This window comes from Lepus europaeus, chromosome 6 (genome assembly GCF_033115175.1).
Source record: "Lepus europaeus isolate LE1 chromosome 6, mLepTim1.pri, whole genome shotgun sequence".
In the NCBI taxonomy this organism is placed as follows: Eukaryota; Metazoa; Chordata; class Mammalia; order Lagomorpha; family Leporidae; genus Lepus; species Lepus europaeus.
In genome coordinates this window covers 131,948,746-131,976,494 of record NC_084832.1, presented here as the reverse complement: position 1 = coordinate 131,976,494, position 27,749 = coordinate 131,948,746, and the positions used below count along the sequence as shown (strand labels likewise).

The following is a 27,749-nucleotide window of genomic DNA, read 5'->3' as shown; positions in this document are numbered from 1 at the left end:
TTGCCTCATATGCACGAGAGAGGAGTGTCTGCTGTTGTAGGTGTGTGTAGGGACTGAGTTTTTTTTTTTAAGATTTATTTTATTTTTATTTGGAAGACAGAGTTACAGAGAAAGATAGAGACAGAGAGAGAGGTCTTCCATCCGCTGGTTCACTCCCCAGATGGCCACAACGGCCGGAGCTGCGCTGATCAGAAACCAGGAGCCAGGAGCTTTTTCCGGGTCTCCCACATGGGTGCAGGGACCCAAGGACTTGGGTCATCTGCTGCTGCTTTCCCAGGGTATAGCAGAGGGCTGGATCAGAAGAGGAACAGCTGGGACTTGAACCAGCGCCCATATGGGATGCCGGCGCTTCAGGCCAGGGCTTTAACCTGCTGTGCCACAGTGCCAGCCCCAGAGACTGAGTTTTAAAAGGATCTTTTTTCATAAAGTGTCTGGAGTGGATGGCAGCATTGCATTTCTGTTCAACTGTGAGTGTTTATAGCTGCTCGCTTCTATGGAGTTACCTGTGCCATCATGAACCTTGATGTTCAAGCTGTGCTCCCATCCCTCGCTTTACCAAGGAGTCCTCCTCAGGACCCAGTCCTGGTGTTCTTTACCCAGTTCACAGAAGGAGGGAGCTGAATAAAAATGTCTATCAGTTAACTTGCTTCATTTCCTTCTTTACTTTGAAAAAATTTTTATTCACTGTTTAATCCAGATCAGTTTCCTTATGGGAAGTGTTAGATGTGTTCTAGCGGTGAGTGGTTGGCCTAGTGGTCAGGATCCTGGTTCTGTCTCCCAGTTCCAGTTTCCTGCTGCTGCAAACCCTGGGAGTATGATTCAGGTCCTGCCACCCACATGGGACACCTGGACTGAGTTCCCCACTCTTGGCTGTGGCCCTGGCCATTGTGAAGTGAACCGATGGACGAGACCAATGTCTTGTCTGGTTCTCAATCTCTTTCTCTCTCTCTATCTCTCTGTCAAACAAATTTATAAGCATATTAAAATATAGTAGAAACAAAATTGAAAAAATGTTTAGCATTTGTGTATCTTTAAGTCATATTGACTCTAAGCTCAGATTTATTGTTGAGGAGCATAAGGGTGTTACTGTCTTATACAAAGGTAACTGAGCTATCAAGAATGTTTAATAAGGTAAATACCATCCAGGAGCACATTCCTACTGTTTTGATTATTTGAAAATATGAATTGCGTTAGTGTCTGAGTCTTTACTACTTAATTGTCATACTTGTAGATTTTTCATCCTTGTAATGCTAGTATCCATGCAAGTTAGGGGAATGTTAACATTTTGCAATATTTGATTTCTGAAGTATACTGTGTGTTACGTATGAGAGGACTTAAAAAGTTCATGGAAAACAAAATTAAAGTTAAGTGCAAAAGTTGAACCATGTATAGTTTTTTCATAACACTTTTGATGAAGTGTTAGAAGATTCTTCATATATGAATTAGAAAAGAATAATTTTAAATAAACCCACAGCTTAGGAGACAGAACATTGTTATTATTTTTTTTAAAGATTTATTTATTTTTTTTGAAAGTCAGAGTTATACAGAGAGAGGAGAGGCAGAGAGAAAGAGAGTGAGAGGTCTTCGATCTGATGGTTCACTCACCAGATGACCGCAATGGTCAGAGCTGTGCTGATCCGAAGTCAGGAGCCAGGAGCTTCTTCTGGGTCTCCCACGTGGGTGTGGGTGCCCAAGCAGTTGGGCCATCTTCTGCTGCTTTCCCAGGCCATAACAGAGAGCTGGATCAGAAGAGGAGCAGCCAGGACTAGAACCGGCACCCGTATGGGATGCCAGCGTTTCAGGCCAGGGCATTAACCCACTGAGCCACAGCACCGGCCCCAGAACGTTATTATTTTTGAAGCTACCATGATGCTTCTTTACATTTTCTGTCCTAGCCCTCCGTTCCAGGTTAACACATTGATTTATTTTTTAAAAACATTTGTTGTTTTAAAGGCGGGGTGGGGGTGGGGAGAGAGAGAAAGAGAGATCTTCCATCTGCTGGCTCACTAAGTACCTGCAGCAGCCAGGGCTGGACCAGGCTGAAGCTAGGCCCAAGGAACTATCCACTCTCCCACTGGGTGTCAGAGACCCAAGCAGCAGGACATCATCCGCTGCCTTCCCAGGTGCATCTGAAGGGGATGTGTCTTAGCCCACTGTGCCCCGTTACCCAGCCCAGCAAGCCTGAGTTTTATACTTAGCAGTCTCTTGATTAAGAAATGGTTCGCTAAGTGTGTATGTCTCCCTAAATCACGTTGCATGTAGAGTTGCTATATTTGTGCTTTATAAAGTCGGTCATACTGGCGGTAGTCTTTTTTTTTGACAGGCAGAGTGGATAGTGAGAGAGAGAGGCAGAGAGAAAGGTCTTCTTTTTTGCCATTGGTTCACCCTCCAATGGCTGCTGCGGCGCATCGTGCTGATCTGAAGCCAGGAGCCAGGTGCTTCTCCAGGTCTCCCATGCGGGTGCAGGGCCCAAGGACTTGGGCCATCCTCCACTGCCTTCCCGGGCCATAGCAGAGAGCTGGCCTGGAAGAGGGGCAACCGGGATAGAATCCGGCACCCCAACCGGGACTAGAACCCGGTGTGCCGGCGCTGCAAGGCGGAGGATTAGCCTGTTAAGCCACGGCTGTGGCTCCCTGGCGGTAGTCTTTGGAGGTGTGCCCGTTTCTCTGAGTATTATTTGCATGAATGGTGGTTTGGCTGTAGATCCTCTTGTTTCCTTTGCTCTCTAGAGTTTCCTTTTAGGAATGCAGTGCTGTGTACTCATCCTCCTTGTCTGAATCATTGGCTCCTTTCTCCCTTTGCCCCTGCCCTCCCTCTGTCCTGCCTCCCCAGATCAGACAGTGCTGCTGGGACGTTCCATGTGCTGTCTTAGTGTTGGACTGAGGTGTGCAGATGGCTCTCTTGAGGGGCTGGTGAGCAGCTGTGTGAGTCTGTGTGCTTGTTAGCAGTGCACAGGACGCCTGTGCCATTCCCTTCCAACACTTGAATGTTTTCAGCCTCACGTGTGTGAAATGGGTTGCTTATTGTGTCTTCATTTGCATTTCTGCAATTATTAATGAGATTGAGCATTTTTTATATGTTTACTTACCACTTAGGTTTTTTCCCTGTGAAATGCGTATTTTGGCCATTTTTCTGCTGAATTTTTCTATTGAATTTTAAGAGTTCTTTATTCTGGACAGTAATCCTTTAGCACTTATTTGTAATCACTATCCTCTGCCAATTTGTAGCTTACTTTTTTTTTTTTTTTAAGATTTATTTAATTGAAAGAGTGACAGAGAGAGATGGAGAGACAGAGCTCTTCATCTGCTGGTTCCCTTTCCAAAAGCCCATAGTAGCGGGAGATGGATTAGGCGAAAGCCAGGAGCCAGAAATTCCTTCCAAGTCTCCTCTGTGGGTGACAGGAACTCAGGTACTCAGGCATCATCTGCTGCCTCCCGGGTGCGTTAGCAGAAGCTGGGTCAGAAGTGCGGAATAGCTGGGACTCGGACCAGACAGTGCAGTGGCTTTACGCTGCGTGCCACAGGGCTCCTTCTTTTTGGACTCTTGATAAACAGAATTCTTTTTTATTGGCAGTAATCTCAAATCTAGAATTGGAAACACGGCATTATAAAAATAGGGTATTTCCAAACAGAACTTCTCACTTTAATATATTTCAGCTTATTGGCTTTTTAAAAAAGAGTAGCTCTTTAAAAATGTCTTAATAGTTTGCATTCATCAGTCTTTCCTGTTTTCTTCCAAAGTTTTGAAGGCTTGCTTTTCACACGCAAGTCTTTGCATGCAGGCAGGCAGTAGGGTTCCAGGTTGGTTTGAGCAGGAACAGCCTGTCTGTGGGGTGGGTCTGCAGCACCACATGGTCCTGGGTGCCGATGACCTGGGTCTCAGGGTCTCTGTCTCCCTCTTTGTTCTTGCTTTTTCTGTGTTGCTGATCCCTGCGTCTTTGGTCTTTGTAGATTCTATAGTAAGCTGTGCTGCTCTGTATCGGGCAGATCCTCCTTCCTTGTGTGTCTTTGGGAACGTCCTGGGAATCCTTTGACTTTGCCCCGTCAGTAGAAATTCTAGAATCTTCCTTCTCTAGTTCTTTGAAACATCCTGTCGAGATTTTGATTAGAATTGCCTTAGACTTGTGTATCATCTCGGAGAGTGTTACTTTGTGTTCTGTGTCTTCGTGCAGAGTTGTGTGAGATGCCTCACTTCCATCTACTTCAGAATCTGTCACACACTGGCAGTTTTCTGCCTCTGGACTGTGAGTTGTTTATTGTCCCATAGGAAATCGGCCACCTGGCTAAACTTCATGACTTTGAGCACTGCTTTGAGTTTCTGTGTAGTCCATCATTTGGTCTGTGTTTCCAGTGTACTTGGTGTTTTTCTGTGGAACCACATTGGCGAGGACCAGTAGTGCAGTACCAAGAAGGTGGTGGTGTTGGCCGTTCTTGTTCCTGTGTCAAAGGAATATTCCTGTGCTCTAGCCTTCCATCATTAAGTTACAGCTTTTTCAGGCTGACTGAAAGAAAGGAGGTGGAGGCACACCTTCGTTTGGAAGCAAGTCTTCTTTTGAGGGTTTCAGAAGCACATTTTGAAGTTTTGAAGAAATAAAAGTTTTTACTAACTTTGTTTTAATTTTTAATTCCAGGTTTGCGGTTGCTGAGTCTGACTGTAATTTAGCCATTGCCTTGAATCGAAGCTATGCAAAGGCGTACGCCAGGCGGGGCGCTGCTCGGTCTGCTTTGCAAAAATTAGAGGAAGCCAAAAAAGGTATTACTGTGTTCCAGGTCCTCATTATCTGAAAAAATATTTAACAGTTACAGATTGCTTACAGAGCACTACACAGGCACAGCTGCTACCTTTGGAGAAATCTCCGTGCAATATTTGAACCCCTCAGTTTTGCAATATAAGAGGTATCTTAAAGTTTTGAGAAAGAACTAATGGGACTTCAGCTTTGTTTTTGTTTTGTTTTTGAGATTTATCTGTTTACTTGAAAGGCAGAGTTACAGAGACGCAGAGGCAAAGAAACAGAGGTCTTCCATCTTCTGGTTCACTCCCCAGATGGCCGCAACGGCCGGAACTGAGCCGATCTGAAGCCAGGAGTCAGGAGCCTCCTCTGGGTCTCCCACACTGGTTCAGGGGCCCAAGCACCTGGGCCATTCTCCACTGCCCTCCCAGGCCACAGCAGAGAGCTGCATCAGAAGAGGAGTAGCCAGGACTCGAACCGGTGCCCATATGGGATGCCAGCACTGCAGGTGGCGGCTTTACCTGCTAAATTACAGTGCTGGCCTGCAGCTCTGCTTTTTTAAACAAACTTTTATTTGAGATGGGGGGAGAGAGAGAAAGAAAGAAAAAGAAAATGAACCTCTCTGGTTCATGCCCGTAATGGATGGTGCTGGGGGGCCAAAGCTGGGAGGTAGGAACTCAGTCCAGGTGTTCCACATGGGTGGCAGGGACACACCCACTTGACCTGTGACCTGTTGCCTCCAGGATCTGGAGTCAGCTGGTACTATGGGTTGGACCTTAGCTTTTTGATGGGAGGCAGGATGGGGTGCTCCTGATTCTGCTTCTCCCCCCTCGTGCCTGTGTGTGACCAATGTCTTCTCTGGTTTTTCGTCTGTAAAAGAGGTTAAAATGTCTTGTGGGCTACCATGAGGCAGGAGGTATCTTGAGTAAAACTCTAAGGTGTTTTTGTTCATTTGTAAATTCTTAGTCCTACTGTTTCCTAAAATAGATTTATGTAGTATAAAGCACGAGGTGTGAGAAAAGCTGACATCTAGCTGGGTTTTGCTGCTTCTTGGCCTTCTGAGGTGGGGCCCAGGAGGGCAGGTGTCCTGCCTGGGTTGCTTTGTCTGCCCGGGCAGCGCGGGAAGAAGGCAGTGGCCTGCTGTCAGTGGTCCTCTGCTCCTCCTTCATTTGCTCTAGCACAGTTGCCGTTAGTCACTTGCAGAAGGGATCATTGTACATACGTAAGTTTTTAAATTTCTTTCAAGAATTCTTTCTCTTCTGTTTTACTTAGATTATGAAAAAGTATTAGAATTGGAACCAGATAACTTTGAAGCAACAAATGAACTTCAGAAGATTAATCAGGTAAGTTGTAGTTATTTACAGAAAGCATTTTATCTTTAACTTTTTTTTTTTTAAGATTTTTTTTTTTTTTTACTTGAAAGAATTAGAGAGAGAGGGAGGTCTTTTTTTTTTTTTTTTTTTTTTTTTTTGACAGGCAGAGTGGACAGTGAGAGAGAGAGAGACAGAGAGAAAGGTCTTCCTTTGCCGTTGGTTCACCCTCTAATGGCCGCCGCGGTAGCGCGCTGCGGCCGGCGCACCGCGCTGTTCCGATGGCAGGAGCCAGGTGCTTCTCCTGGTCTCCCATGGGGTGCAGGACCCAAGCACTTGAGCCATCCTCCACTGCACTCCCTGGCCACAGCAGAGAGCTGGCCTGGAAGAGGGGCAACCGGGACAGGACCGGTGCCCCGACCGGGACTAGAACCCGGTGTGCCGGCGCCGCAAGGCGGAGGATTAGCCTGTTGAGCCACGGCGCCGGCGGGAGGTCTTGTACCTGCTGGTTCACCCCCCAATTGGCACAGCCAGAGGTGAGCGATCCAAAGCCAGGAGCCAGGAGTTTCCTCTAGGTCTCCCATGCAGGTACAGGGGCCCACACATTTGGGCCATCTTATACTGCTTTCTCAGGCCATAGCAGAGAGCTGGATGGGAAATAGAGCAGCTGGCACATGAACTGGCACCCACAGGGAATGCCAGCACTGCAGGCAGTGGCTTTGCCCACTATACCACAGCGCCAGCCCATTAATGTAACCTTTATTTGACAAAGTAAGAGCTTATGCATAGTTTGTGCAGTAGATTTCTTAGTACAGAGACGATCTAATTTTAGTTGTACTACTACATGAATTTGTGGGTTGAGGTAGTATAATTTAAAGTTCTTTAACTGATCCTCATTTTAAAAATTGGCTGAGGAGCCAATGCTGTGGTGTAGTGGGTAAAGCCGCTGCCTGCGGTGCCGGCATCCCATGTGGGCACCAGTTCGAGTCCCAGCTGCTCCACTTCCAATCCAGCTCTCTGCTGTGGCCTGGGAGAACAGCAGAAGATGGCTCAAGTCCTTGGACCCCTGCATCCATGTGGAAGACCCAGAAGAGACTCCTGGCTCCTGGCTTTGGATCGGCACGGCTTTGGCCGTTGCAGCCAATTGGGGAAGGTTTATTTTATTTATTTGGAAGAGTTACAGAGAAAGATAGAGACAGAAAGAGAGGTCTTCCATCTGCTGGTTCACTCCCCAGATGGCCGCAATGGCCGAAGCCGCGCCAATCTGAAGGTAGGAGCCAGGAGCATCCTCTGGGTCTCTCACATGGGTGCAGGGGCCCAAGGACTTGAGCCATCCTCCACTGCTTTCCCCGGCCATGGCAGAGAACGGCATTGGAAGAGGAGCAGCCGGGATTAGAACCGGTGCCCATATGGGATGCTGGTGCTTCAGGCCAGGGCTTTAACTCGCTGCGCCACAATTCCTTTTTCTTTACCCCACTGATTTTCCATTCCTAGCTTGTATTCTGATTTCTATACTAAAGTGAGCATATTTCTTTGATTTTGTACTTTTTAAGTTGCTTCTTCTTTATAGATTGTATGTTGACATATACATTATTAATTTTTCAACAATAGTTATGGCTTACATTTAGAATCAGTTGTCTAATGATACTGAGCAGTTACACTTTGCCTTTGAGTGAAAGTTATAATTGTTTTGCCATCATGAAGCATTCAGAAAAAAGTGACAGCATTTGGAGAAAATCTGCTTTTAAATGTTACACTTGATTGCATTCGAGAGCTGTAGAGTGTTGTGTATCCTTGTGTCTCTGTCCTCGGTCAAATAATGACATTAATGTGAGAGAAATTCAGTGATGAAATCTTTTTTTTTTTTTTAAAGATTTATTTATTTACTTGAAAGAGTTAAACACAGAGAAAAGGAGAGGTAGAGAGAGAGAGAGATGTCTTCCATCTGCTGGTTCACTCCCCAGTTGGCCACAGTGGCTGGAACTGCGCCAGTCTGAAGCTAGGAGCCAGGAGGCTCCTCCGGGTCTCCCACGCGGGTACAGGTGCTCAAGAACTTGGGCCATCTTCTACTGCTTTCCCAGGCCATAGCAGAGAGCTGGATCAGAAGTGGAGCATCTGAGACTCAAACCGGCACCCATGTGGGATGCCGGCACTGTAGGTGGCAGCTTTACCTGTTATGCCACATTGCCAGCCCCGCAGTGATGAAATCTTGATTAACTTCTGTGTTTGAAAACAGCTCCTGGGGTGTGTAGAAATTCAGTAAATATTTGGTGACTAAATAAATGAGCAGCTATCTTTAGTGGATACTTATTTCAACTAGAGTAAGTTTTTATTCATTTTTTGTTTTTGTTTTTTACTTTAGTAAGTAGAAAGGTTTTGAATTAGAGTGGAAATGTTGTTCAGTGAGTAATTGGAAATGTGGGAGAAATCTCAGTATCAGGCAGATAGCGTGTGCCTCGTGCCCTTACCTGCTTGCTGAAGCCGGGTGCTGTCTCTTAGGCTTTATTGTCCAGAGGAAGCTCACAGCCCACAGGAGCAGCCGTGGTGGGGAGGTCACCTGAGGGAGAGGGGACGCCCACGGAGGAACAGAATCGGCAGCAGGCCATGGCGCAGAAGGACCTGGTAACCTGAGCTCTTTACACGGTGTCTGTTTTGCTTTTCATCGCTGGTCATCAGAGAAGTTTCTGTTGTCATTTTTCTTCAGTAGGAACTGGAAGTTGAATACATTGAAACCTGTGAAGCCAACTAATTCAAAATTTGAGCGATTGATGACCTGTCATGTGGGTCTCTAAAAAAGCGTGCCTATAGAAACATTAGGCTTAGCAAGCAAACTCCTGCCGGGAGATTTTGCATGTTTGTGTGCAGACGGGTGTTAGGCACAGCAGTGAATTACAGTCTGTCCTTCAGTGCACTCGGACTGCGCTGTTTCTGAGGGAAGTTTCTGTGCACAAACTACGCTGAGGGTGAATTTAATGGATTTATAGCTCTTCTGAGCTCCCACAGGGTTCCTGATTCAGTACTTACGGAATTTTTGGTTATGCCATGTCTGACTCTGATTCTGAATAAATGTAATGATGAAATGTGTGCACGTCCTAGTACAGTTTAATTTATCTTTCATGTAGGTGTGTTGATGTAACTGAAGGAGGCCTGTGCAATGCTACTCTGTCCATCCACAAAAATTATTTCAGTTGTAAAGTTCTTTTCACAACTACTCACGAAACTAAAAATTATAATATTTGGGCCTTCATTAAAATGAGTTTATAAATTTAAGCTTGATGTAATGTTTACTAGGATGATAATGAATGCTGCAAAGTAGTAGTTTACATTTTATTCCTGAAAAGAACCTGTAAACAGATAGCCTAGATTAGTGAAGTCTGAACCATGTCTCATGGGCTACCTTTGTGCCTTTAAGTTGCTGATCTAGTATTGATGGGTGTCCTTGTAGTGTTTAAGGTTTGAAGTCATTTAACATCTTTGCTTTTTTAAAATTTTCACCATGCTGTTCTCTCGTATGATAGGGGAATGGATTTTTCAAAGAGGGGAAGTATGAAAGGGCGATTGAATGCTACACCCAAGGGATGGCAGCAGATGGCACGAATGCCCTTCTCCCTGCAAACAGAGCCATGGCCTACCTGAAGATAGAGAAGTGAGTGCTGCTTATGCGTTGATGCTTTTACTGAGAACATATGCTCTAAAATGGCACATTAGCTAGTACTGAGTTATGTGCTGGCTTTTTCATTGACACTACAAAATGCGGAGCTGCGTTTTAAGATACAGGCAAGTTAAAGTAAAACGTTGTTTGAAGACATGTGAAGTGAGGTTGAATAAGGCCAGTAGACTTGGGGTGATCCTTGACGCACATTCCACATGTTGATCTCCAAGCAGGTGTGACTAGGGGATGCTTGAAAGGGACGTCAGCAGATGCCGAGGTCACCAGTGTGGCAACACGTCTTTGCCGATCAGTAGTTGGTCAGATAATGCGGCCGCAGGCAGACACGCAGCGGTCAGGTGACTGCTGTCCTTCTGAAACTGCTTTCACTACTGTGGTTCGTTGTCTGCACAAAGCAAGCTACATTTCATTCAGAGTGAAGAGAAAGATGTTTCTCGCCCACATTTTTAGATTTCCCAGTGGGTCTCGGGTTAGGAACCGCCCTCACAGAAGCAAAGTGTGGTTGTGTATTTAACCTTGATTGCGGTGATAGTCTCAACTACAGATAGATTCTTTTGTTGACTTTCAGTCAAGGTTATGACATCTCTCTAGCTTATAAAAATTTTGATTTATCCAAGTCAAGAATTAAGCATTGGTTTAAGCATTATAAGGCTTGACTAATTGCAAGATAGTGTACTCTTGTAGGGGAGGGAGTATGTCTACATTTGAGAGATCTAGTTTATTGTATTAATTTTATCTCTGTAGTTGATAATTGCATTGATAGAACAAGTTAGCAAAATACACTTTAAAAGAATCATGACTTTTGTATTTTTTTAAAGATTTATTTATTGATTTCTTTGAAAGGCAGAGTTACATAGAGAAGGAAAGAGAGAGAGAGCTCTTCTGTCCACTATTTTGCTTCCTAAATGACTGCAACAGCCAGGGCTGGGCCAGGTTAAAGCCAGGAGCTTCATCTGAGTTTCCCACATCGTGGTGGGGACCCAAGCATGTGGGCCATCTAATGCTGCTTTCCGAGGCGTCTTTGCAAGGAGCTGGATCAGAAGTGGAGCAGCAGGGACTAAAAGGAGTGGCCGTTTAGAATGCAAGCTTTGCAGGTAGCAGCTTAGTCCACTGCGCCACAACACCGGCCCCATGACTTGTGTATTTCTGTATCTGAAGTTTTCTCCAGTACGTGGACACTTGTCATGGATGTGCATCAGCTGGGCAACATAAAAAGAGCAGCCTTTCCAGCATGAGTAAGTCGTAACATCAGTGGCTGTCCTGGAGCTTGAGTTCCTGCAAACCGGGTGCCAGAATAGCTGACAAGAGTGACCAGCAGTGGGAAGCTGAGAGTCTGTCTACCAGCATGTGGAGTTCCATAAAGGAGTAAGAGGAAATCCACCCAGTCAGGTCAGCCAAGTCATCTTGAGCCGTGGATTCAGAGGTGGTCTGTGTTAGCAGGTGACACCACATCTGTGAGACATCCTTGAGTTATGGGTTGGACTGTCTGAGCTGCAGACTGTGTGTAGTGGCTTGGCTGATGGTTAGCTTTGGAAGGTGTTGAAGAAGAGGTAATAAAATATTCAGAAATGAGCAGGAAGTTACGGATAGGACTCTTGGCCTTGAAGAGAACAAGTCTGGGTTCCATTCTTGGAGAGGATGCAATGCGGAGTGAGACACAAGGGGAGGAAATGGGCCCACTAGCATTGGGTTCCACTTCTGGGAAGCAGGGGGAGGTCGAGTCTGCAGCCAGATCAGAGCCTGATTTACTGCCATTGGGTGGGGCTGAGGAGCACAGGGCCCGGGGGAGGCGAGGATGCTGGTTGGGACCAGCCGAGGAGCGTGGCAGGGCTGCTGTGCAGCCATCTGTGCTGTCCCCACTGGTGGTTAATTTGCCTTTTCCTCCCACCTCTAAAAGTGTTTTTAGAGCTGACTTTTCTAAACCCTGTTTACACTGGGATTATACAAGTGGCATCTAAAGATTTCACGTGAGTCTTGTCAGAGAAGTCATCTTTCATGGCAAGTTGCAGGGAAACTTCTGGTTTTAGAATAATTGTTGGATTTTCCTCACCTGTACGGTAGATCCTGCTTTTGAATATGTGACTAAAATGGCTTCTTAAATATATTTGTCCTAAATTCTCTTTGCATTCTAGTATTTGGAAGTTTTTCTGATTTACTTTTGCAGAGCTCACATGTCTCAAGTGCTCTGGAAGTGTTAAGGGCACAGATTTGTGAGAACCCTGAAGCCTGGTAGGAGAGGCCAGGAGGACACTGCCAGTTGTTAGTTAGCGCCCCTGTGAGAAGGCTGGGAGGCTGCTGCTGGGGTGCAGGGTGGGACTCACACGGAGCCAAGTCGGAGTAGCTGGGTCCTAGTGCAAGTTCACAGCCGTGGGAGCAGGAAGGCTGGTGTCACACGGGGACTGACCCTATCCTGCAGGGGGCAGAGGTGAGGGAGTGCTGTGGTCAGGCAGGTGGGGCGTGACACAGAGACAGAGGCTTCCTCTCGTGCTAAAAGGGAGTTAAATCAGAGGTGTGCGAGTTCTTTGGAAATTGTCACTTCGGGGTGGGCATGTGGCGTGGCATTTGCGATGCTGCTTGGGACGCCAGTATCGCATATTGGAGTGCCTGAGTTCAAGTCCCAGCTCCACCTCCAGTTCCTGCTTCCTGCTGATTCACACCCTAGGGAGCAGCAGGGGATGGCCCTTGCCACCCTCACGGGGGACCCAGATTGAGCTCCAGGCTCTTGTCTTCAGCTTGGCCCAACCTCCGTTGTTGTGAAATCTGGGTACTGAACCAGTGGGTGGAAGATTTCTTTCTGTCTCTCTGCCTTCCAAACAAACAAACAAACAAAAAATTAGAAATTCTGAGTTAGCTCAAATGAAGCCTCATTTGGAGGATGGGAGGATATTGCTGCAGGCCTTGGGGATAATGTATTCATGGGAAAATTTTTTTTATTAAACATTTATTTATTTGAATTAGAGAGGGAGAGATCTTCCATCCACTTCATCCCCCAGGTGACCAAAGTCGGGACCCAGGAACTTCTTCTGGGTCTCCCATGTGGGTACAGGGACCCAAGCACTTGGGCCATCTTGTGTGGCTTTCCCAGGCATATTACCAGGGGGCTGGATTAGAAGTGGAGCCGTCGGGACTCAAACTGGTACCCATGTGGGATGCAGGTGTCCCAGGCGGCAGCCTTATCTGCTATGTCACAATGTCGGCCCTGGCAAATTCTTAAAAAAAACTTTTTTTTTTGCAAACTTTGCAAACTTTCATGGAAATAGTATTCTTAGCCTATGTACCCATCATCTATGTTTTTTAAAATTATTCAGAAATATTTAGTAGAAAGAAGGATAGTGTTCTCATCTCCTGCTTCACTCCCCAAATTCCTAAATGGCCAGGGGACTGATGCCAGAAACCCAATTTGTGTCTCCTACATGGTGGCAGAAACCCACTCATGCTGCCTTCCAGGGTTTGCATCAGCAGGAAGCTCAATGAGGCTGGAATGGAGACTCAAATGGAGGGACTGCAGTGTGGCTTTACGTGCTTTTAGTTTGTAAGACGTCTCCTGTGAGCTACATTTTCCAGCTGGCAGTTCTGTCCCGTTTGATAGATACAGAGACGCTGAAGAAGACTGCACTCGCGCTATTGCTTTGGACGGCTCCTACTCCAAAGCTTTTGCCAGAAGAGGAACTGCGAGGAGCCTTTTGGGGAAGCTGAGTGAAGCCAGGCAAGGTAGGACTTGGCAGTGGCACTTGGCTGAGGCGCAGAGTGGCCACGCAGCTGTCCGTGGTTCCGTGGGTCAGGGCTTCCCGGCTTAGTGCGGTGCGCTTGCTTGCTCTGATGATCACCTGTAGGCTTGATGGGATGCAGCTGGCAGAGTGCGCCTGAGGGTCTCTGGTAGCCCCAGCGCACTCGGGCCGATCTGTGGGATGTTTGAATTATAGATGAGAAGGAGAAACGCAGGACAAAGGCAGGAATGACAGGAGAAGGACCTCTGTGGAGTGGGTTGGAGGACAGGGTTCGTGTAAGACAGCTGGAGGAGCCCTCAGGGCACTTGATCCCTGTGAACTCCTGAGATAAAAATGGGGTTACAGACTAGATGTATCACAGATCTACAGACTAGATTACCATATTTTTTAAATAATTCACTTTAGATTTTGAAACGGTTTTACTCCTGGAACCTGGAAATAAGCAAGCAGTGACTGAACTTTCCAAAATAAAAAAGGTGAGGTTTCTCTTCACCTCAAGCTCACATTTTCTGAAACATTTTATTTTATTGCATAGTTAACTTGATGTTTTGATCACTGTGATTTCACATTTATTTCCAAGGAATTGATTGAGAAAGGGCTCTGGGACGAGGTCTTCCTTGAGTCCACACAGAGACAGAATGAAGTAAAACCCACCGAGAACCCGCCTCAGGCTGGATGCACTGTAAGTGATGCTGTTCATTTTATAATTGCCCTTTAAATACCTGTTTTTGTTAATGGAATTAGAAACAAACTGTTCAATTAATCATTCTTTTTTTTTTGTATTTTAAAGATTTGTTTATTTATTTATTCGAAGGTCAGAGTTACACAGAGAGAGGAGAGGCAGAGAGAGAGGTCTTCCATCCGCTGGTTCACTCCCCAATTGGCCACAATGGCTGGAACTGCGCCTATCCGAAGCCAGGAGGTTCTTCTGGGTCTCCCACGCGGGTGCGGGGCCCCAAGGACTTGGGCCATCTTCTACTGCTTTCCCAGGCCATAGCAGAGAGCTGGATCAGAAGTTGAGCAGCCAGGACTTGAACCGGCGCCCATATGGGATGCCGACTCTTCAGGCCAGGTGTTAACCTGCTACGCCACAGCACCGGCCCCTCAATTAATCATTCTTAAAGAAAAGATTGAAAGTTATCCTTAGGGCCATTGTTTGAATCTTCAAAAAACACTTCCTAGGAGTATTTATTAAGTGAAGTTAGGGCAAAATCAGATATTTGTGGTTCTGGGGTAGTGTTAAGTTTTTAACCCTGTAAGTATAACTGTTTTTACATATATCAAAGGAATTTGAATTGGGCTTACATTTTGTAGCAGCTAGATGTTTCTATATCTATTTTTTCTGAGGTTGGGTTTGTATTACACTAGCCTGGCATCTTAAAAGGGATTACATCTAAACCAACACTTAATGCAGAAATCCAGTATAGACTGAATTATCCTCAGAAATATATGTTGCATGTTGTTTGGGGCGCCGTGCCATTTCTCATGAAGGCCAGTTTCTTTCCTTTGTTGCAGGCCAGGAAGAGCTGCTAATGTGAGTATGAGGATTTGTTTTTGCTGAACCTTGGAGGTTGAATTTATTTATGGTAAATTCGGATACATGACGAGACTCTGGTTCTTTCTAACGTTACATGGTACTGTGTATGAATTATGCAACACTTAAGAGGAGTACACAGGCAGGGTAAGATTTGAAGGACAGTTACAAGTGGGCACCTGTGCAGCCGATAGCCAGATCAGGAAGTTGGAACTTTGGACTTTCCCTGCAGCCCCTCCCCATCACAGTGCTCTCCCTGCCTGAGGGAGTCTGCTGTGTGTGACGCTGTGTGTGGCGGAGGAAGGGGTTCCACAGTGAAGGAGTGGTGTCCCTGTCTTGTCCCCTCCAGCAGGAGCACAGCCAGCAGGGTTGGTTTTGCTGTGTGTGTGGCTCAGGTAGCAGCAGATAGAAGACTGGTCGTTCAGTGGTCAGTGTACTGTGAGTGCGAGTGTTCTCTTGGATTTCCTGGAATAAGATTGGTGTCATGTGTGACATGTGCCAGCTGTAAATCTAGCTGCTTTCATACATTTCATTCATTTTTCCTGTGTTGTACTCATTTGCTGTTTTTCTCTTCTTTTTAGTGAAAGTGGTTGAATGTTTGGTTAAATAAGATTTAAACTTCTACATCTCATAAGAGGTCTTCACAAAAATCAATTCCATGTTTAAAAGAGTCTTGGTGAGGCCTTGCTGTCCATCTTTAGAAAGACATGGTGTGTGCCAGTCGGCTGTGTGTGATGTCCCATACCCAGAGCAGCTCCCACAGCTTTCACTGTGAGACTTGGTTTGTGTTGCGGGTGGCAAGGTGCAGTGTGCCTCTCAGGACAGAACAGAAGGCCTCTGAGACGTGAGCTCTGTATGTAGTGACCTAGCACAGAACTAGCATCCTAGTCGGGTGGGGACAGACTGCCCTTTGTCTTTGTCATGGTCTCCAGGCACAAAGCCTTTGAAACTTGATTTCAGGCCCATGTTGTAAACTGAAACTCAAGTGAGTTACCTGATTCCTGTTTTCTCCTTACATTGAGAGCAACTCACAGGTTAGTTTGTATCAAAGGAAAGAATGCGCAAAAATGCTGTAGGGATTTCCTCTTCCTTCTGGGTTGTGAGGTCGTCTGCACTGGGGAAGTGGGCTCCCCAGGTTGGGGGCAGGCCAGGCTGCTCTGTGCCGAGAGGGCTGGGACCTCTGGAAAGGGCGGCAGGGAGGCCAAGGTCCTCCCGTCAGCTGACCCCTCGGTCTCTGCTCACATGTTCTATCTTGTTTCTATTTCTATTTTGTTTCCTTTTTTTTTTTTTTAAAGATTTATTTATTTGCATGTCAGAGTTACACAGAGAAAGGAGAGGCAGAGAGAGGGAGGAAGAGAGAGGTCTTCCATCCGCTGGTTCACTCCCCAATTGGCCGCAACAGCCGGAGCTGCGCCGATCCAAAGCCAGGAGTCAGGAGCTTCTTCCGGGTCTCCCAGTGGGTGCAGGGGTCCAATGACTTGGGCCATCTTCTGCTTTCCCAGGCCCGCAGAGAGCTGGATCGAAAGTGGAACATCCAGGTCTCGAACAAGCGCCCATATGGGATGCCAGCACTCCAGGCCAGGGCGTTAACCCACTGCACCACAGTGCTGCCCCTCTATTTTGTTTCATTTACTTTCCACTTTCCCTATGGACAAACTTCCCCTTTCCACTTGGCTCCTTTTCTTGATTTTAAAGAGAGAATGAATTGAACTTCGATGTTTTCTTCAGTCCTGTCTGTGGCGGTGTGGGTGGTGGCTCAGCCTGTTAGCATCTGGAACCTCAGCCCTCCTGGCCACCCTCAACTCTCATAACCCTCTGAACGCATCTGCTGTCAATTGCAGATTCAGTTTTAATTCTAGAAACGTGTTTACTCATAGATTTTCTCTTTATTTGAAAAGAGAGGGAGAGAGAGCTTCAATCTGTTGATTTCATTCCCTAGATGCCTACAACGGCTGGGCTTAGGTCATGCTGAAGCCAGGAGCCCAGGTACTCGAGCCAACACATGCTACCTCCTGGGGTGCACATGTGGAGCCAGGCCTTGAAACCAGGTGCTCTGGCAGGGGATGTGGGCGCCCCAGGCGACATCTTACCTGCAGCACCAAATGGGACCCAGACCAGGGATTTGGTCTAAGATGGGACCACATTGGGTTTTTTTGTTTTTTTATTTTTTGACAGGCAGAGTGGACAGTGAGAGAGACAGAAAGGTCTTCCTTCTGTTGGCTCACCCCTCAATGGCCACCACGCTGTGGCCGGTGCACTACGCTGATGCGAAGGCAGGAGCCAGGTGCTTCTCCTGGTCTCCCATGAGGTGCAGGGCCCAAGCATTTGGGCCATCCTGCACTTCACTCCCAGGCCACAGCAGAGAGCTGGCCTGGAAGAGGGGCAACCGGGACAGAATCCGGCGCCCCGACCAGGACTAGAACCCGGTGTGCCGGTGCTGCTAGGCGGAGGATTAGCCTGAAGCCACGGCGCCGGCCACCACATTGTTTTAATTCTTATCAGTGTTTGTCAGAAATCGTCTGGCTTTTACACTAACACATGGCTATGCTTGGCCTATATCTGGGTGCAAAACTGTTGCTGATTTAGTTCCCAGCAAAGCAAAGATCTTCACCTTATTGACTTTTCTTTAAAATACAACTGCTTACAGGATTCTCCTACAAAGCTGCTTAAAATTGCTGTTAAGTCTGGCCCTAGCTGTGTTAATAGATGTCTGTTTTTAATACTGAATTTAATATGTGCATCAAAAATTTCATTTTTATAACTTTTTGATGTACAATTTATACAGTTGGAACAAACAGCATAGAGAGTAAAGGTAAAAATCAAATGTCAGGGCCTGGTGCTGTGGCACAGTGGGGTGAGCTACCACTGTGATGCCAGCGTCCTATGTGAGTGCCACTTTGAGTCCCAGAAGCTCCACTTTCCATCCATCTCCATGTTAATGAGCCTGGGGATGTGGCAGAGTATGACCCAAGTACTTGGGCCCATGCCACCCAAATGGAGACCTGGCTGGAATTCGTGGCTTCTGGCTTTGGCCTGACCCAGACCCAACCATGGCAATTTGGGGAATGAACCAGCAGGTGAAAGATCTCTCTCTATCTCTCCTCTGTCTCTGTAACTCTTTGAAATAAATAAATAACTGTTTTTAAAAATCAAATTTCAAACATAGAGGACACTAGAGAATATGAACTTCCTTTTTCTGTTCTTCTGTAGCTGCTATTGATGTTTGCACATTTATGAAAGCGTTTGTCTTACCTGTTTCGTCTTCCGTACCCCTGGTGGGACAGTCGTTCCTTGGTGTACTTCTGTGTGTTCGCTAAGATGATGGTAGTGAAGAATGCTGTTAGATTTTATTACACAAAAGAGAGTGCTGAATGTAAACACTGATCTGAAGCCAGGAGCCAGGAGCTTCTTTTGGATCTCCCATATGGGTGTGGGGGCCCAAGTATTTGGGCCATCCTCTGCTGCTTTCCCAGGCGCATTTACGAAGAGCTAGATTGGAAGTACAGCAGCCAGGACTTGAACTGGTGCCCATATGGGAGGCTTCACCTTCTACACCACAGCGCCAGCCCCAAATAGATTAATTTAAAAAATAAAACCTAAGAGCATTCTCTAAATATACTAAAAGCAGGTTAGGTTGACACAGTGATCAAAGTTAACTGATAATGCCATTTAATTAAATTGAAAACCTATTATAATAATGTCTTAGTAATGTGAATATTGTGTGACAAATCTGTAACCTTGGGATGCTTTTATTGAGCTGCTTTTTGTAAGGCTTTTGAAGCCTCCCGATGGGCGCCGGTTCAAGTCCTGCCTGCTACACTTCCAGTGTAGCTCCTTGCTAATGTGCCTGGGAAAGCAGCCCCTGCACCCATGTGGGAGATCCAGAAGAAGCTCCTGGCTCCTGGCTTCAGTTTGGCCCAGCTCTGGCTGTTGCGGCCCTCTGGGGAGTGAACCAGCAGATGGAAGACCTCTTTCTCTCCTCTCTATTTCTGCCTTTGAAATAAATAAATAAATAAGTCTTTAAAAAATTAAAATTAATTAATTTATTTTCAGAGGAGAGGGGGAGAGACAGACAGATGGAGCTCCCATCTGCTGATGCACTCCCCAGATGCCTACAACAGTCAGGGCTGGGACTTGGCCAGAGCTTTACCTGGAAGCCTTGAACTGAATCCCAGTCTCCCATGTGGGTGGCAGGAATGCAGTCACTTGAGCCCTTGCTGCTGCCTCCCAGTGTCTGCATGAGCAGGGCGCTGGAGTCAGGAGCCCAGCCCTGCAGTGTGGAGTGGGCTCTTGCCCGTGTCCTACTCTGCTTACGGTGGTTTGGGTGTCTGAGTGAATGCAAAGTGCGTGACAAGCACACGGGTCACTCTGAGCTGTGGACGAGTAGCCTCCCCGCTCTCCCCTGCTGCTTGCTGAGCCGTGAGCTGTCCGTGAAGCCTTCCCTAAGGCAGCTCCGCCTTCCTGCCTGTGTTTCCTCAGCATTGGTTCTTTCACCCGTGCCTGGTGACTTCTTTTACCTGCGCATCTTTCCCCAGACACCTGCGTCTCACACGGTGTCGTTCCTCATCTGTCCGACACTGTGTTGGATTTGTTATAAGTGTGTCAGCTTTCGTAGCGCTGTAGCCTTTACTGTGGCCCTTCAGTGCGCTGATTAAAGAATTGATTCTGATTGATCTAGAAACCACTCAGGAAGGTTGTGATTGAGGAAACTGGACACGTGGTAGACCTGCTCCAAGAGGCAGACAGCACAGCCACCGCCACCCCTCAGGGGGCTCCCGTCAGCGTGGCACACACAGCAGCTGTCCCGGGCATAGCAAGTAAGAAGAATTCAAGCCAGGATGGTGCTTTGCCCACCAGTGACACTCCAAGAGCAAAAGTGTTGAAAATCGAAGAAGCAAGCGACACCTCGGGCTCACAGTGAGTGGCCGTGCCGCTGTGTGATGGTGTGGTGAGTGGATGTGTCACTGTGTGAGTGGTGTGGTGACACTGGGGCCCTCAGCGAGTGGCTGTGCCATCGTATGAGTGAGGTGACACTGGAACCTGCAGTGGGTGGCCATGTTGCTGTGTGAGTGGTGGGGTGACACTGGGGCCTGCAGTGGGTGGATGTGTTGCAGTGTGAGTGGTGCAGTGAGTGACTGTGTCACTTTGTGAGTGTTGTGGTGACACTGGGGCCTGCAGTGGGTGGCCATGTTGCTGTGTGAGTGGTGGGGTGACACTGGGGCCTGCAGTGGGTGGATGTGTTGCAGTGTGAGTGGTGCAGTGAGTGGCTGTGTCACTTTGTGAGTGTTGTGGTGACACTGGGGCCTGCAGTGGGTGGCCATGTTGCTGTGTGAGTGGTGGGGTGACACTGGGGCCTGCAGTGGGTGGATGTGTTGCAGTGTGAGTGGTGCAGTGAGTGGCTGTGTCACTTTGTGAGTGTTGTGGTGACACCGGGGCCTGTAGTGGGTGGCCATGTTGCTGTGTGAGTTCTGGGGTGACACTGGGCCTGCAGTGAGTGGACGGATGGCTGTGTGAGTGATGCAGTGAGTGGCTGTTGCGGTGTGAGTGGGTGTGGTATTGCACGACATCAGGCTAAGCAGAAGGACCCATCACTGACTCTTCACCTTCTGTGTGAGCTGCCCTGCTCAGGTTCCCTTCCCGCTCTGGTTTACTGTGGGCGGACCTTAGAGATGAGGAGAAAGTGAATAAATTGATTTTGTTGATTCTCTTCTAGAGCTTCAACATAAATGTTTCACTGTTGAGAATTTGAAATGGTAGTCTCTGTTTTCATTAGTGATGATAAATTAGAAGATATAGATGAGTAGGTTTATATTTAAATTTGAAATTGTATTCCTATATTACAGTGCCACCCATCAAACCTGTTTGGTGTTTTGGTTTTTAGACTTTGACTTCAGAAGTAGTTTTATATCGTGATAGATGCATGTGAGAAGACGGAAACTAGGCAGTCTTTTTGTTTAAGTAAGAAGTGTTTCTTCTTTCAGGGAGTATCTCAAAACTGTGGTGATTCAGATTTCTGAAAGGCGGGCTTGTGGGCCTGTGCAGTGCGGGCTGCAGCATGTGGGGCGATGTACCCCAAAGATGGCCTTGCTCGTCACCCCACAGTGAGAATGCTCACCCTTGGCCAATAAGGACATGATCTGTTTTGTCAGCAATGTCAGCCAAAAGGATTTAGTCCTTTCAGGATACAAGTAGATGCGCAGTAGTTAAATAGTGAGCAGTTAAACGCCTCTGCTGACGTTCCCTTTGTTCGGCTCTGACTGGCTCTTCTCCAATGGCTGATGCCTATGAACTGTTGCAGCCCCCAGGCCAGGCAGAGGCAGGGCGTGTGGCATTCTCCCCCAGAGAAGTCGGCTGCAGGGGTGGGACTGGCGCCTCCTCACCTGGCCACGGCAGCGCTCCCTCCGGTTCCTGCAAACTCCTTCCAGCTCGAATCCGATTTCAGGCGACTACGAAGTTGTCCGGATGTGTTGTACCAGTACTTGAAGGTAAGAGAGGGAGCACTGTTGTCATGGAAAGGTGGCGGCTGCTTAGTCACTGCAGAATCTCTGTGTGGGGGTTGTGCAGCTGCCTTCACCCCTTGCCCAGCGCCTGTGGACACCTTGACACTCCTTGGCAACAGGCTCTGTGTTAATTCTACACTCTAAAGTAGCTGAATCTGATTTCATCTGCCATCACTTGAGTTCAGCTCTTGCCGTTGGAGATGCAGACAGGAAGTTGAAACACAGCAAGTGCTGTCCCGTGCTGCATGGCACTCGCAGTGCATGGCCGTCGTCCTCCTGAATATGAGCTGGTTTTGCCCTTGGGGAGTCTGATCTGAAGACATTCAGGAAACAGTGGTCTAGCGTAGTCGTGCCCAGTTAATGACAGCAACACCGCCTCAAGATTGCGAAGTACCCGGCCCTTCAAATGCGTCTTCTTGTGTGATTCCGTGTGTTCAAGTCTCTAGTTGTATTCATTGCTTCCAGAAGCTCTCACAAGTCCTGATCAGGGGGTAGTCTCTCTTCCCTGAGAGGGCAGGGGGTGTCTGTCCGCCTCCCTGGAGTGGCCTCCCATTGCTGGTGCGTTTTAGTGGTGCTGGGGTGTCGAGGTTAACTCTTCTCTGTTTTACCTCAGCATTTGTGTAATTGTGTGCGTGAATGTTGCCATCATTTAGTTTTCTAACTCTTTTATATTTTTCCCAAGCAAATTGAGCCATCCCTGTACCCTAAGCTGTTTCAAAAGAATCTAGAACCAGATGTGTTCAACCAAATCGTGAAGATTCTGCATGACTTTTATATTGAGTAAGTTGACTTTTGTAGTTTCCCAGGTTGAGGGTCCCTTGTGAAATGCTTAGGACCAGTGTGTTTTGGGTTGTGAGCTTGGGGCTGCTGGTATATGTGCAGTGAGATCTGGTGGGGGTGGGACTAGAACGTGAGCACAGGGTTCATTGCTGTGTCACACATAGCCTGAAGGTAACTTTATGTAGTATTTTTAGTAATTCTGTGCATGAGACAGGCTTTATGGTGTGGAATTTTCTACTGTGGTGCCATGGAGTTAGGAAACTGACACCAAGTGTCAGGGTCCTCACTGTGTACACCGAGTGTAAGGATCCTCACCGTCTACACCGAGTGTCAGGGTCTTCACTGTGCACCCCGAGTGTCAGAGTTCTCATTGTCTGAGTGTCAGGGTCCTCATTGTCTACACTGAGTGTAAGGATCCTCACCATCTACACGAGTGTCAGGGTCCTCACCGTGCACCCGAGTGTCAGAGTTCTCATTGTCTGAGTGTCAGGGTCCTCATTGTCTACACTGAGTGTCAGGATCCTCACCGTCTACACCGAATGTCAGGGTCCTCACCGTGCACCCGAGTGTCAGAGTTCTCATTGTCTGAGTGTCAGGGTCCTCATTGTCTACACTGAGTGTAAGGATCCTCACCGTCTACACCGAGTGTCAGGGTCCTCACCGTGCACACTGAGTGTCAGAGTTCTCATTGTCTGAGTGTCAGGGTCCTCATTGTCTACACTGAGTGTAAGGATCCTCACCGTCTACACGAGTGTCAGGGTCCTCACCGTGCACCCCGATTGTTAGAGTTCTCATTGTCTGAGTATCAGGGTCCTCACCGTCTACACCGAATATCAGGGTCCTCACCGTGCACCCCGAGTGTCAGAGTTCTCATTGTCTGAGTGTCAGGGTCCTCATTGTCTACACTGAGTATAAGGATCCTCACCGTCTACACCGAGTGTCAGGGTCCTCATCATGCACCCCGAGTGTCAGAGTTCTCATTGTCTGAGTGTCAGGGTCCTCATTGTCTACACTGAGTGTCAGGGTCCTCACCGTCTACACCGAGTTTCAGGGTCCTCACCGTGCACCCCAAGTGTCAGAGTTCTCATTGTCTGAGTGTGAGGGTCCTCACTGTGTACACTGAGTGTAAGGATCCTCACCGTCTACACCGAGTGTCAGGGTCCTCACCGTGCACCCCAAGTGTCAGAGTTCTCATTGTCTGAGTGTGAGGGTCCTCACTGTGTACACTGAGTGTAAGGATCCTCACCGTCTACACCGAGTGTCAGGGTCCTCACCGTGCACCCCGAGTGTCAGAGTTCTCATTGTCTGAGTGTCAGGGTCCTCATTGTCTACACTGAGTGTAAGGATCCTCACCGTCTACACGAGTGTCAGGGTCCTCACCGTGCACCCCGAGTGTCAGAGTTCTCATTGTCTGAGTGTCAGTGTCCTCATTGTCTACACTGAGTGTAAGGATCCTCACCGTCTACACGAGTGTCAGGGTCCTCACCGTGTACCCTGAGTGTCAGGGTCCTCATTGTCTACACTGAGTGTAAGGATCCTCACCGTCTACACCGAGTGTCAGGGTCCTCACCGTGCACCCCGAGTGTCAGAGTTCTCATTGTCTGAGTGTCAGGGTCCTCATTGTCTACACTGAGTGTAAGGATCCTCACCGTCTACACCGAGTGTCAGGGTCCTCACCGTGCACCCCGAGTGTCAGAGTTCTCATTGTCTGAGTGTCAGGGTCCTCATTGTCTACACTGAGTGTCAGGGTCCTCACCGTCTACACCGAGTGTCAGGGTCTTCACTGTGCACCCCGAGTGTCAGAGTTCTCATTGTCTAAGTGTCAGGGTCCTCATTGTCTACACTGAGTGTAAGGATCCTCACCATCTACACGAGTGTCAGGGTCCTCACCGTGCACCCGAGTGTCAGAGTTCTCATTGTCTGAGTGTCAGGGTCCTCATTGTCTACACTGAGTGTAAGGATCCTCACCGTCTACACCGAGTGTCAGGGTCCTCACCGTGCACACTGAGTGTCAGAGTTCTCATTGTCTGAGTGTCAGGGTCCTCATTGTCTACACTGAGTGTAAGGATCCTCACCGTCTACACCGAGTGTCAGGGTCCTCACCGTGCACCCCGAGTGTCAGAGTTCTCATTGTCTGAGTGTCAGGGTCCTCATTGTCTACACTGAGTGTAAGGATCCTCACCGTCTACACCGAGTGTCAGGGTCCTCACCGTGCACACCGAGTGTCAGAGTTCTCATTGTCTGAGTGTCAGGGTCCTCATTGTCTACACTGAGTGTAAGGATCCTCACCGTCTACACGAGTGTCAGGGTCCTCACCGTGCACCCTGAGTGTCAGAGTTCTCATTGTCTGAGTGTCAGGGTCCTCATTGTCTATGCTGAGTGTCAGGGTCCTCACCGTCTACACCGAATGTCAGGGTCCTCACTGTGCACCCCGAGTGTCAGCGTTCTCATTGTCTGAGTGTCAGGGTCCTCATTGTCTACACTGAGTGTAAGGATCCTCACCGTCTACACCGAGTGTCAGGGTCCTCACCGTGCACCCCGAGTGTCAGAGTTCTCATTGTCTGAGTGTCAGGGTCCTCATTGTCTACACTGAGTGTAAGGATCCTCACCGTCTACACTGAGTGTCAAGGTCCTCACGGACTGGACTCAGTGTTGGATCTCTTTGTTGCCTACATGGAGACCTTATCCAGGGAAGAAGGAAAGCCCTTCCTGGTTTCCATACGATTGGAAGTACTGTGTTAGTGAGTTGAACCAAGTGAGCTACTCGTAACTGAGCACTTGTTTTTTAATTGAATCGTTTCAGGAAGGAGGAGCCATCACTCATCTTTGAAATCCTGCTGAGACTTTCTGAACTGAAAAGGTTTGAAATGGCTGTGATGTTTATGTCAGAACCAGAAAAAAGGAGTAAGTTCTAGGAAGAAGCTTGTTCATGTCTGTCTGTTCTGGTGTATTCCTTTATTCATTCATGAAATTATAGCAAATAGAAAACGTTAGTGTAATTAGATAGCAATTATAATTAAGTTAATTAAATGGAGTTACAGTTAAGCACAATAAAATTTTTATTTAATTATTTTTTTAGGGATTTATTTGAAAGAGTTCTAGAGGAGAGACAGACAGAAAGAGGTCTTCCATGCAGTGGTTCTCTCGGCATTGGCAGCAGTGGCCAGGGTGGGCCAGGCCAGAGCTAGGAGGAGACAGGAGCTTCCTCTGGGTCCCTCACATGGGTGGCAGGGGCCACGTACTTGGGCCATCTTCTGCTTTCCCAGGAGCACCAGCAGGGAGCTGCATTGGAACTGGAGCAGCCAGGACTTGAACCATTGCTGGTGGCGGATGCTGGCATTCAGGCAGTGGCTTAACCTGCTGTGCCAGCACAGCACAGCTGTAGTTTTCAGTCCTGACTGCATCAGGAGGTGCGGGTGCGAGCGTCCTCTGTGTTGTATGAAAGAGGAAGCTGAGGCACAGCAGAGGTGACGCGGGTCGCACAGGTAGAAAGCTGGACCCTGATGACCCAGGCAGCCTGGGCTCTCCTGTGGAGAATGGTCAGTGGCGCAGGGGCTCCTGCCCTCATGGGCCCTGCGTGGGCCGGTCCACGGGCGTCTGCTCCCCGGTGGGAGGTGATCTCCTTGCGTTTGTTTGGTTCCAGCTGGATTCTCGGAGCACTGGAGTGGTTGGCTAGGTGAAGGAGGGCTGGGGATGGGGGTTTTCAGCTGAGGCCCACGGGGCAGAGGCTCTGAGGAGGAGGGAGCCTGGCCAGGCGGCGGGAACTGCAAGCAGGGAGCTGGCTCTGGGGTCTGGGGTGGGCAGCTGCTGTGTTTGGCTGCAGGAGTCAGCTTTAGGAAGTGTGAAGTCAGCCAGTGTTTCGGGCTGCTCTGGACTTTGAGGAGTCGTTGACTCGAGAGAGCCAGCTTTTTAGAGTAGCAGTCGGCAGAAAGCAAACCTCGTGGGTCTCATTTTCTTTCTGGTGGGGACCCTGAGCGGGCGGGCCCTCGTCCTTAGCTGGACGTGTCACTGCAGACACACGGCTTTATAGTGAGGCTTTCAGCTAGGAGGCTGCTGCTGCCTCAGTTCCCCGGGACGTCCCCTGAAGCCCTCAGACATGCCCCCCACCCCCTGCTATTGCAGCGCTGCCGTGGGCTCTGTGCTGGGAACTTCGTGTTTGTCCCCTTGGAACTTGTGTGTTTGGTCCCTCCTCGCCGCCCACCCTGCCCAGCATGCCCCCAGCACTCCGCAGTAGGAGCGCTGGCTTTGTGGCCGCTGTGCTCACTGTGAATTTCCAGCAGTGCTCACTTGCCTCCTGGAGGACAGTGTCTGTCCAGGTCAGGTCCTTGGGGCTGTGCGGTGGGAGGCCCCGCGGGAGATGTGGTGAGCATGTGTGGACGACGTGGTTTGGTGGCCGGGTGGCTCCCTGTAGGACGACGTGGTTTGGTGGCCGGGTGGCTCCCTGTAGGACGACGTGGTTTGGTGGCCGGGTGGCTCCCTGCAGGACGACGTGGTTTGGTGGCCGGGTGGCTCCCTGCAGGATGACGTGGTTTGGTGGCCGGGTGGCTCCCTATAGGACGAGACCCGAGTGGAGGATCTGCTTTCTCTTTCAGCTGTGAGTGCGTTGCTCAGTCACGTGGACGGAGCAGGGCTGGGGGGCAGCTCCCTTGAGGACCTCAGGAAGAGATACGGCAGCTGAGCTCCCTTTGCTGGAGTGAATTTAATGTACATTTTTCTACTGAAAATAAAGTGTTTTGCTTTTTAAGGAAATAAACCAGAAAGGACTGTTTTTGGAGATAAGCTGATTAACCATAGTGTGCATTGTGATTTAACTTGTGAGAAATGTATTATTCAGATGAACTATTTATATGTTTTGTTCTGAAAATAAAAATGTATGCAATGAAGTATATTTATAAGGATCAGTGTTCTGTCAGTCATTTTACGTACATTTCCCTGCGCCCCACAAATGTTCTGTTATCTTTTATTTATGGCGTGTCTGGCCACGTGACCAGGCTGCTTTTGGGCAGGTGAGCGAGGTTGTCTTCTACAGTAGGAGTGAGGCAGGTGGCGAGGGTTTCCTTGTAGAGCTTTTGACTTGACGAGCGTCTCTGCTTGTGGGGCCTGTGCTGTTGGTGTTTGTGTGGAAAGGAGACTTAGCACAGCGTCCTTATGTGCCGACGCTGCGGGGTGTGTAGGGTGCTTGTCCGTGTGGCTGTGAGTTGGCGTCTGGCGTGTCCACGTGGGGCTGAGACCCGCTGCCCCGGGGTCTGCGCGGGGCCTGCACAGTGCTTTGCTTGCAGTAGGAGTTCGGTTGTGGGTAACACAGGAATCACAGAGTGGGAGTGTAGCAGGCTAGCAAAATTTGGGCAAACAGTAAATGTTGGTAATGCCAACTTAACTGTGGAGACTGGTCATGAGCACCCGTCGCGTTTGAAGCACCTGTAGCACGTGTGCAGGTGGGAGTCGGGTGGGTGGCAGAGTGGTGGGAAGGTGCCACTGGGACCTGTCGGCCTCCTGAT

At 48.4% G+C, this 27,749-nt stretch overlaps 1 protein-coding gene across 5 annotated transcripts in view; it reads left to right on the top strand.

The window, feature by feature from the left end:
- The window catches only part of RPAP3 (RNA polymerase II associated protein 3), a 38,909-nt gene extending 11,768 nt beyond the window's left edge, over positions 1 to 27,141 (top strand). For all 5 annotated transcript variants that reach the window (XM_062195125.1, XM_062195124.1, XM_062195126.1 and 2 more), the window contains 12 exons: positions 4,631 to 4,752; positions 6,002 to 6,072; positions 8,539 to 8,661; positions 9,558 to 9,685; positions 13,299 to 13,420; positions 13,843 to 13,913; positions 14,018 to 14,119; positions 19,650 to 19,888; positions 21,270 to 21,456; positions 22,154 to 22,251; positions 25,055 to 25,155; positions 26,844 to 27,141. In XM_062195125.1, coding sequence (XP_062051109.1) covers positions 4,631 to 4,752; positions 6,002 to 6,072; positions 8,539 to 8,661; positions 9,558 to 9,685; positions 13,299 to 13,420; positions 13,843 to 13,913; positions 14,018 to 14,119; positions 19,650 to 19,888; positions 21,270 to 21,456; positions 22,154 to 22,251; positions 25,055 to 25,155; positions 26,844 to 26,929 — 1,450 coding nt within the window. In that variant the 3' untranslated portion in view covers positions 26,930 to 27,141. The remainder of the gene's footprint in view (positions 1 to 4,630; positions 4,753 to 6,001; positions 6,073 to 8,538; positions 8,662 to 9,557; positions 9,686 to 13,298; positions 13,421 to 13,842; positions 13,914 to 14,017; positions 14,120 to 19,649; positions 19,889 to 21,269; positions 21,457 to 22,153; positions 22,252 to 25,054; positions 25,156 to 26,843) is intronic.
- The last annotated feature ends 608 nt before the right edge of the window (positions 27,142 to 27,749 follow it).